At 38.9% G+C, this 10,666-nt stretch overlaps 1 protein-coding gene across 5 annotated transcripts; it reads right to left on the bottom strand.

The window, feature by feature from the left end:
- Nucleotides 1-808: 808 nt before the first annotated feature.
- Nucleotides 809-6,833, bottom strand: LOC120253364 (putative disease resistance protein RGA4). Of its 5 annotated transcripts, none has more exons than XM_039261697.1 (4): nt 2,701-6,833; nt 1,975-2,184; nt 1,327-1,494; nt 809-1,224 (listed from the first exon to the last, which is right to left on the bottom strand). In XM_039261697.1, the coding sequence occupies exon 1, from the start codon at nt 6,807-6,809 to the stop codon at nt 2,874-2,876; it is 3,936 nt and encodes a 1,311-aa protein (XP_039117631.1). In that variant the 5' UTR covers nt 6,810-6,833; the 3' UTR covers nt 809-1,224; nt 1,327-1,494; nt 1,975-2,184; nt 2,701-2,873. The 5 variants fall into 5 exon arrangements, with proteins under 5 accessions (XP_039117631.1, XP_039117633.1, XP_039117629.1 ...); XM_039261699.1 differs by having other exon boundaries at nt 809-1,059; XM_039261695.1 differs by having other exon boundaries at nt 809-1,494.
- Nucleotides 6,834-10,666: the final 3,833 nt, after the last annotated feature.

Here is a 10,666-nt window from a genome sequence, read left to right as displayed (position 1 = left end):
TACCGTCAGGACGATGCGGGGGAGTGCGCAGAGGACATCGGATTGCGAAGTGGCCCACGCCAGAACATCTCTTACAAGTGAGTTGATGTCTGCATTCTTCGATCCTGTGTCCAGGTCTCAAGCACTTTTTACAGATATCACCAGAATCCGGCGAGCGACGACGTTTCAGAGTGGGTTGATCTGAAGGGGGGATGATCTCAGGAGGTGGCGGAGAGCGAACTATTTCAACAAAGGTGACTCCCTCCCTCACCGGAGAAGCCTTTAGGTCCGGTTTAAGAGGAGGAGATAGATGAGAAGGTCTGGGAAAAGAAGAAAAGCAACCAGAACCGCTTCTTGATCTTCCACGAAAACTTCCACGAGCTCCGCCGCGAGGGTGCCGGAAACCACCAGAGCCGTTGTTGGTGCCACCGAGACCTTCACGGGAGCTACCAAGAAACCTCATCCTGTGAAAAATTACTGTTTACGGGAAGAGAAACTGTTCACGGGAGCCATCCTTCCTTCCATGACCAAATTAACACCAAGAAATTAAAGTACCAATATAAAATGAAAAAAAAACAGATAGCAATAACGGATAATTGAATTTGAACAGAAGCTAATGAAGGGGAAAGCTGTCTTAAAAGGGTATGGTGAGAGCGGCCAACCATTCATATGGCATTGTTGTTTAGAGTTATTATCTATATTTCCATAAAGGAGCTGAAATCCATTTTTTTCTTCTTTAAATGAATGGACACAAGGGCAGCAACATTAACAATACATAATTTTTGTAATTGATTCTGAAATCAGAAGAGTAATAAAAAAAAGGGTGAATTTTCACATTCTCAAACTCATTTCATAGGTAACAATGGCTTTGATTCTCTAGGCTATGAGATTCTGCTGATTGCTGATAATAGCTGACCGCAACTGAGGATCCATTTATAATGAAATGAACTTTCAGCTTGTTGTCAAGAAATAACCACCAGTAACTCCAAATCCTTGTTAGAAAGTTCCTTCAGAAAAAACACAAACCAATTGATCGCTTTCTCCTATGGAATTTTGTCTTGAACATGTTGACTCTTTCTCCTGTAGAGATTTGCTTAGTTATAAATAGCATCAACCGTGGGACAAGCATATTGTAAAATCAAGCCAGCACAAGTCAAAATCTTAGAAGGAAAAAACTCCAAATTCTTGTGCAAAACAATACATGAATCTGGTGGGCATCACCCTCTTGAGAATGAACTTTGGTCACTGCACAGAACAATTCACTTGGTGCAATGTAGTAATATAATATGCATCACATGAACAATTCACATAACAGAGTCACATGAACTATTGAGATTAATACATTACCACTTGGTGCAGTGTAGTAACTGATAAAATGACTAAAAGCGGGGTCTGGAGAATGAGATCAATTCAAGAAAGCTGAATAAACGAAAACTAGCAAGAGTACATCTCGAGAGTTATGTACATTGAAAGACATGAGATCACCGGGAAAGATGCATCTTTTCCTCTGTTTTCCTATGCCAAGAAATGATAACAAGAACAAGTGTTAATCAACCATAGGAAGCACAATGAACATGCACAGATAAAACAAAGGCACACATGAAGCTTGAAAGAAGGACATATTGAATTAGATTTTATTAATTAAGAATACCTAACAATTTTGATTGTGATCTTGAGACAATAATAATAAAGAATATATTCACAGTTGCTAACTGAACTAATTAACTTTCGGTAGTAAAACTCTTTTCATTCAGTCTGATTCCAGACTTCAGGCACCATTTTGGTAGTGTCAGGTGCATGATCTAATAACCATGCGTCTTTTCTCCCACAAAACTCTTTCTCATTCTTCAAAATAGATTGTTAATAAACCATTGAGAATATAAGATATTGGGAAATTATTTGGGAAAAGAAATACAACTACTGTTTTAATTACAAACATACAAGGAAAAAACATTACTAATGACATAGTGCAAGACATAACATTTATGTTCTTACCAACGACCAAGTGGGTTATTGATGGCCGGGTCCCCAATAGAACCCTTCACAAGTGGTGAGAGTTCGAATCTTAGGTGAGGGCACATTTCTGGGAGTGTGAGTAGTGATTGTGTGCGAGTGATCCCAGCACCCATGTGTGCGCGAGCCCTGCTCCCACTTGCTCCGCCGAGGCTTGTGCACGTTGCCTTTCTTAGCGGCCTAGCCGCTCATCTTGGCAAAAAAATAAAAACAAACATTTATGTTCCTTACACTATTAGTTTCATTTCTTTTACATGATTCAATTCATCGTAATACAAGCGTAGATAAAAGATTGAAATCAAAAAAGAAATTGTGCTATTTTCTTATCTAAAGAAAACAATGACACAAAATAAATATAAACATTAAGATATACTCGTTAGTTTTTTTGAAATTAGAGTGCTTACAATTTGAGAAAATATTCACTAAAAAAAATAAAGATAACATATAAAAAATTATCTTCTTTACATTTTAGGTCTTATTCTCTTCATTCGATTAGAGATTCTAATCACAATGTTGTGTCGTAAGTGCTAAATGTGGTCTTAACATTTATGGTTTTAAAATTAGTTGAGGAAGTAGAAACTTGTTTCTATCGGTAACAACTGGGAGAAAGTGAAGCAGAAATTGAAAAGTGATAATAATTATATTTTCAACAAACAAAAGATATAAAAGAGAAATTAAAACATAAAGAGAACAGGGACAAGGTGGCACCTTAAAAATATGCTTGTTGAAAGAAGAATGTATGAAGCAAGTAACACCACAGATGAAAATGCCACCAAGATTAAAAGAATTCGTCGCAATGGCAATGCATTTGTTTATAACTTGGTATGAGAGTAGTACTACTTGAAGCAGGAACATGGCTTACTATTTATGCTTTCATGATGTTAGAGACAAAGTGCTAGTATTGTCCTTCTTGGGCTGCTTTGTATGGATCTTTTTGAGATGCCGGAGACAAGGTGGAAATAGTCTCCTCCTGGATTGCATCTCCTCTCTAGCTTAGGGCATCCATTGATTTTAAGCACTTTAAGATTAGGAAGCCGCTGTTGGAGGCCTTCGGGGAATGACTTCAGCGCTGGACAATCTTCAATAGATAGCTTTTCAAGGGAAGTGAGGCCTTGCATCCCTTCTGGCAGAGACTCCAGCTTGGGACATGTAGATAACTTTAATTGGGATAATGAAGTGAGGTATCCCATATCCGAACATAAAGACTTGATGCTTGGACAATCTTCAATAGACAGATATTGAAGGGAAGTGAGGCCTTGCATCCCTTCTGGCAGAGACACCAGCTTGGGACATGTAGATAACTTTAATTGGGATAATGAAGTGAGGTATCCCATATCTGAACATAAAGACTTGATGCTTGGACAATCTTTAATAGATAGATCCTTAAGGGAAATGAGGCCTTGCATCCCTTCTGGCAGAGACTCCAACTTGGGACATGTAGATAACTTTAATTGGGATAATGAAGTGAGCTGTCCCATATCCGAACATAAAGACTTGATGCTTGGACAATCTTCAATAGACAGATATTGAAGGGAAGTGAGGCCTTGCATCCCTTCTGGCAGAGACTCCAGCTTGGGACATGTATCTAACTTTAATTGGGATAATGAAGTGAGGTGTCCCATATTTGAACATAAAGACTTGATGCTTGGACAATGGTTAACAGACAAGTCTTTGAGTGATGCAGGGCATTTGGGTAATTCTATCAGCGCATCACAACCAGAAACATTAAGATCCTCTAGAAACGGCGGTAGACCACAATCTCCTAGTGATGATGCACCTGTCAACTTCTTACATGCCCAAATTTTCAGAGACCTGATGGACTCCCGACCTCTAAACATCTCATTTGGCCAGGACACCAGCACTTCTAAATTAGTCAAGTTGAGATCTCTAAGAGAGGTAAGGTTCCGCAAAGCCACTGATAATGAAAACTGGCCACAATCAATAATACATAAATGACGAAGTGATGAGCTGAAGGATCTCATCTCCTCCTCGTCTTCCAGCAACAAGGCCAACTTCTCACATCTCTCTAGAACCAATGACTCAAGAGAATTCAAATGCTTGAAGAACCCCTTCTCTTTGAACGTGAGAGCGTTTTGTGCCTTCCTGTATGGGTCCGTTATATCTAATTGTCTGAGAATTGGAAATTGTGGTGACATGGTTGTCAACTTGGGGCAGTAGCTAATACACATATCCTTAAGGCATGGAAACAAGGGTGGAGCAGTTTCGCGATCCTCCTCCACACACCACCCCTCTAGGTTAGCCATTTGATTCAACCGAAGCCTCCTAAGTGCAGGGAATGATGATAATGCATCGCCTGTGGTGTTATTAATAATGTATTTGATGCCATCCATTCTACTAATAGTGAGATGTTCAAGATAAGGTAATTGCTCCAGGGGCGTGAGTTGTTCACATCTTTGGCAACCATCTAGGTCGATCTTAACCAGATTTTGAAGTTGCTGTCCGTCTCTAATCCACATTGAAAATTGTGTGCTCGGATAATCATGCAGACTGAGAACTTTTAAGGCAGAGTAAGGTTTCAAGGCTTCCAACACTAGTTCTGCATTTTCCACTGATGCTCCCCAAGATAGGGACATTGATTTAATGTTTTGTCTGCTACTCATATTAGCTTCTTTTGCGTCATCCGCATTCTTCACCTTGTGAAGGTCATGCAACCGAATGTGACCATCAAGATTCCAATGCTTTAACTCTCCTATCTTGTTCTCTATGTTCTCTGCGACAGTGTATTCTGTTAATGTTTTCCTGCATCGCAATTGACTTAGACCAGGAGGCATGATTTTTAGTGCTGAACAATGCCTAAGATAAAGATGTCTAAGACTGTTCATATATACTATGCTCATGGGAAGTTTGGTAAGATCATAACAACAATTCAGGTTCAATGTTTGCAAATTTATAAGCATACAGATTGATTCTGGTAGTTCTCTTATGTGAGTATCAGAAAGATCGAGATATCTTAGATGGTGCAAATATTCTATTGATGCAGACGGCAGCTTGCCAAAAACCAACCGTAACACTCTGAGCAACTTCAACTTCGACAACCCAATGAAGTTTAGTCTTCCGACAGGTAATGCAGTGCGAACACTAGGGTGATCACTCATATCATACTGTACATCATTATTTAATATGAAATGACGGGTCCTTTTTGAAATTTTCATGAATTCGTTTCTTTCAGGCAATGTGGAGCACTCATCTCCAGTAACAAATTGTGCAAGGTCATGGATGAGATCATGCATCTTACAAACTCTATAACCTGGCACAGAAAACAATTCATCTTCGTCTAAAATAAAATGTCGAGAGAGATAATAATGGGTGGGGCGAGCACCTCTATCAGTAACAAATTGTAGAAGAGATCTCCCTATCAATTCATCCAAAATCTCATGGCCTCCAACAACTATATCTTTTCCAGTTTGAGATGGAATAAACCCATGAGCCATCCAAAATTGAACCAGCATATCTTCTTGAATAAAACTATCCTTTGGGAATATGGCACAAAAGGCAAAACATTTCTTCACTTGAGATGGCAAATCAACATAACTCAACCACAATTCAGGTCTGATTTCATTCATAGCATGTTGTATATCCCATATGTTATTGTCTAACACCGCCTGCCATTGACTTTCTTCGCTCTTGGAATGCATGATACTTCCCATTACTTTTATTGCAAGAGGTAACCTTTTGCACTTCTCGACAATCTTTATACCAATCTCTACCAATTTTGGTTGTTTTGATACATTTGTAATTGTGGTGAATGCTCTTTGTTCGAACAAAGCCCAGGAGCTTTCTTCTGATAAACCCTGAAGATTATAAGATTTCTTTGAGCCCATTATCATTGAGCAGTTCTCATTACGTGTGGTTACTAAAATTCTGCTTCCTTCTGCCCCATCAAGAAGCAGACGTCTAAGTGCATCCCACTTCATGTGATCTTCATTCCAAACATCATCAAGTACAAGCAGATACCTCTTCTGCCCCAGGAGTTGCCTTAGATCCCTCTGTAGCACCTCCATGTTTGTATGATCATAAGATTTCTCAGTGGCGGCGAGTATGATGTTTTTAGCAAGTTTTCCCACATCAAAATCATCAGAGACACATACCCATATGCGCAGTTGGAAGTGACTCTCCACATTTTCATCTCCATAGATCAACTGAGCAAGTGTTGTCTTGCCTAAACCGCCCATACCTACTATGGAAACCACTGCCACTTTCTCTTCAAAATGATCATGTATCAGCATCTGTACTATTTGTTCTTTATCTTCATCTCTGCCGATCACCTCTGATTCAGGTACATATGAGTGGGTTTGTGGCCTATTCCTCCAAGGTCTGTTGTTGTTATTGTTGTTGTTGTTGTTGTTGTCTACAACCTTGAAATTAAACTTGTGCATCCCCTCTATGACATCATCTATTCTTTTGTTGATACTTTTAAGTTTGTCCCCCAACTGAAGTTGAAACAGGAGTGGGTTATGATGAAGAGAGAAAAAGTCACGCACCTTGCTTTTCAGTGGACCGTAAAACTCGGCCTTGCGCTGGATGAGCAGGACATGTGTGTTGGCTTGGTCGAGGATGTCATCAGCATCGTAGGCAACATCTCTGAGCTGCATCAGCCATGACTTGACAGCCTGATCCATGAGCTGCCTCTCCTCTGCATCTTCAACCAGAGGTTGGATTTGGAGTAAATACCTGTTGAGCTTCTCCAGGTCCCCATCAACACCTCCCCAAATTGGGCGCAGATATTGGATGACAGGAGGTGCTGTCAACTCGATGATCAGTCCCAAGGCTTTCACAAGAATAGCTTCCACCGCCATCGTTTCGGACTAGAGTTTCAGAGAGTCAACCTATACAGTAAACTGTGATTGCCCTTTTTTTTTCCATTTTTGTCCTTTGATTTATTTCTCCAAAGACATATTGTAAATTACTTATCATAAACATTATTTTACATTTTTTTTATAACAACTTGATGCTAATTATTTTAATATTAGGCCATCTTTTTCTTTCCTTTTGTTTTGTTTTGTTTGCCAAAACAGTGCTTTATGGTAAAGCAAGTCATAGAAAAACACCAACTTGCATGCAACAACCAACCAAGGAGCACAGACCAAGAACCTGTTTTTGTTTTCATTCATTATGATGTAAAGTACCAACCGTAAACATTATTTTATATTTTTTTAACACCTTGATGCCAATCATTTCAAGGTTAGGTGCATAATTTGTTGCTTTTGCTTCTATTTTATAAACAAAGCAGTGCATAAATGAGAAAGCAAATCATATAAAACAACCAACTTGCACGGCAACAACCAAGAACACACGAAGAATTCCCTAAAACAATTATCCTTCACATGTGTTAGACAAACCAAATGTACACTGTCCAGAATGTATTCATCTAAAAACACTACAAAAAAGAAAAGATTAATATCAAGAACTCACTAATATCAAAGGAGGGATCACTAATTTATTATTTTTTTTATGAAGATATGGAAAAAAAACTAACCTAAATAATAATGTAAAATTGAATTCTTCTACCTATCAGTAATTTTAGCATACTTGATGAGAGATGTATCAATACAAGTTTATTTATTTTTTTAATACAAGCAAATTAGCTAAGATTTACAATAGAAATGAGGAACAGTTTAGAATTGCTAGTAGACCATAGCATCTCTTCAAGATAGCACAATTATAAAGCTACAAAAATAATTGGTATAAATGTTTCACTAGAATTAGATGAACTCAAACAAAACATGACTGAACCACAAATCAATATTTTTGAAAAAACATATATCAGTTGTGGCAATGTATATGTACAAAGAAGTAAAAGCTTAAAAAATAACAAAATAGGAGGTAATCATATATAGGTAATTTTTAAAAGTAGAGGCCATGCTTATATAAATTTGAAGAAATAAACTAATAAAATCATGCAAAATAGAGGTTAGTTAAGCTACATATATAGTACAGAGCACATTCACATAATTTTTTTAACATTTTCATGATAAAAAGGAAGGGGTTGTTAATTCATATAAAAATAAAATAGCAATATAATGATCATCGTGACAATATAATAAGAAATTCAAACACCTACCACCACTAAATAGATTAGTTTTCTTTTTGTTTGTTTTATGTTGCTCAATGTTTATTCTCAACAGAAATGGCATTGTCAATCCCTTCTTCCTAACGGATGATCAATTGTTTTACAACCAAAAGTACATTTTGCGATGAGGTAAAGGTGCATTGGCACTAATAAAAATTTTAAAGCATTTGTTTGATGATTGATGTATTAAAATATGCAAGGCACCATGAGTTGGGGGCGTCATATTTTATAGTTATAGATGACTCTCCCATTCAATTTTATTTCCTTTATTAATTTTTTATTTTTGCTTATCTACTTATTCTCATGTCATCATTGTTTGTGATTTTATTCACTTTTAAAAACAAACCATTTTGTCAATCAAATCAGTTCATCCACAATGATGCCTTGTGATGTTGGGGGAAAATAACTTAGTGGAAATTTCCCTCCAGATCATTTTTAGTATTTTCCCATGAAATTCCCCTTCTATTGAGTCCTTTTCTTAGTCTCGGCAAGATTAGCCTGTCATCATATTCTCCTTGTTATTATACAACCAATTGGCATGGATGGGCCAAATTTGGAGATTGAAGGTGGCTCCTAGAGTGAAATTTGGTTTTATTTGGCAATTGATTAACTACAAATGGGCTCTTTTTTTTTATTGTGTAATCTATGATTTAATAAAAATAATTAAAAAAAATTATTACAACTTTGCCTAGGTCCTCATTTTTACTAAGATAAGCCCTCTACTCGTGAGCTACTAAAAATCGGCTAGGTCAGTGCTCGAATTCGATTCGATTTTTCACGAGCTGAATCAAACTCGAGCTGCTCGTTTACTTTGACGAGCCAAGCTCGAGCCCAAAAATACTCAGTTCGTGAGTCGCAAGCCTAAACGAGCTTTTATATCTAAAATATTAAATTATTTATATATAAATTACAAAAATACATAACTATATAAACATCATATTAAATTACTTATATTATTCTAATCTATTCAACAAATCAACCCTAACCCAAAACTGAAATTCCTCCCAACTCCCTAGTCCCAGCCTCCTACCCAACGACTCACCCACGGTCGGCGGGTCCCAGTCATGGCGTCGCCCGATCTCAAATCTCTCTGCCGTCTGCGCCCGACCTCATCTCCGCCGCCCTTGACCTCCGTGGACGTCCCTCGCCGTGAGTCTCGCGACACTCCTTTTCCATCTCGTTATCCATGCCAAACTCCCGGGCGCCGTCTCCTCTCTGCCGCTGCCGGGCGTTGATCCGTCCCTCCGTAAATCTACGGCCGACTTTTCCCTCCCTTCCTTTGCCTCCTCCCGACGCCTGCGCCGCCACCCTAAATATCATCTCCTTTCTCGCCGGCCAGGGATTACGCCGTCTTCAAGAAGTTGTGGAAGATTGATGACACTTTGGAATTTGATGCCAATAAAGTCAATGTGAACCAGGCTGTATCTCTTATTGCAATGTTCACAACATGTTTTGGGGCACAGAACATGTTTTGTGAAAGAATGGGCATACTTTCATTAAGGCAAGAGGCCAATAAATAGATACAATGTGTATAAATACAGAAGTAGTTAGTATGTATAAACAGTAAGATACAAAGTATAGTATAAGTATATACTAGTCCTCTAACACCCTCCCTCAAACTCACGGTGGATCATAAACTGAGAGTTTGTCAATCAGAATCGAAATCGAGAAACAGATGCGCCTTAGTGAAAAGATCGCAGTCGAGCAGGCGGAGGCAACATACGGAAGAAGAATAGTACCAGCATCGTAATGATGACGAACAAAATGTAGAGCAACCTCAAGATGTTTGGTGCGTTCATGAAATACAGGATTGGCAGCAATTTTGATGGCACTCTGATTGTCACAGTAGATAGGAGTGGGAGTAGATAAAGAGACACCAAAATCCACCAAAATATGACGCAAACCAAATAATCTCCTGGCAGTGGAGGACATAGCACCATACCGGCCTCGGCAGAGAAAAGAGCACATCGGATTGTTTCTTGCTTTTCCAAGAGATAAGGGAATCTCCAAGGAAAATGCGTAAAACTAGTGGTAGATTTTGCGATCGAGAGAATCACACCCGCCCTAATAAGCATCACAATAGGCACGCAGCTCAAACGATGATGTGGCCGAGAAAAATAAAGATCTAGTAAGAGTGCCACGGAGGTAACGAAGAACCCGCGAGTGCGACGATAATGAGTGAGAGCGAGGAGCACTCATACCGGGCGAGAACACGAATCGGTAAGCAATATCGGGTCGAGTGATGGTCAAGTAGACGAGAGCACCAACAAGAGCCCGATAACGAGTGGGATCGATCAAAAGCTCACCATCGATGAGGAGAGACGGTGATGTAATTCAATGGGAGTGGAAGCGAAAGACGAATATCGGTGATGTCGACCGTCGAAAAATGTCGAAAATGTATCGCCGAGATAACAACAACCGCGACGAGAATAAGCAATCTCAAGACCTAGAAAGTAACGAAGGGGACCAAGATCTTTCATCTGAAACTCAGTGTGTAACTGCTGTTTCAGAGAAATAATAGTCTCGGCATCATCACCAGAAATAACCATATCGTCAACATATAAAAGAAGAATAGTGAGACCA

The sequence above is a fragment of the Dioscorea cayenensis genome, unplaced genomic scaffold (genome assembly GCF_009730915.1).
Source record: "Dioscorea cayenensis subsp. rotundata cultivar TDr96_F1 unplaced genomic scaffold, TDr96_F1_v2_PseudoChromosome.rev07_lg8_w22 25.fasta BLBR01000067.1, whole genome shotgun sequence".
Taxonomy (NCBI): domain Eukaryota; kingdom Viridiplantae; phylum Streptophyta; class Magnoliopsida; order Dioscoreales; family Dioscoreaceae; genus Dioscorea; species Dioscorea cayenensis.
The sequence above is the reverse complement of the archived record's forward strand: the minus strand, read 5'-3'. Positions and strand labels throughout refer to the sequence as shown.

Coding starts and splice junctions, on each gene's coding strand:
- LOC120253364 (XM_039261695.1), bottom strand. CDS start 6,809: ATGGCGGTGGAAGCTATTCTTGTGAAAGCCTTGGGACTGATCATCGAG.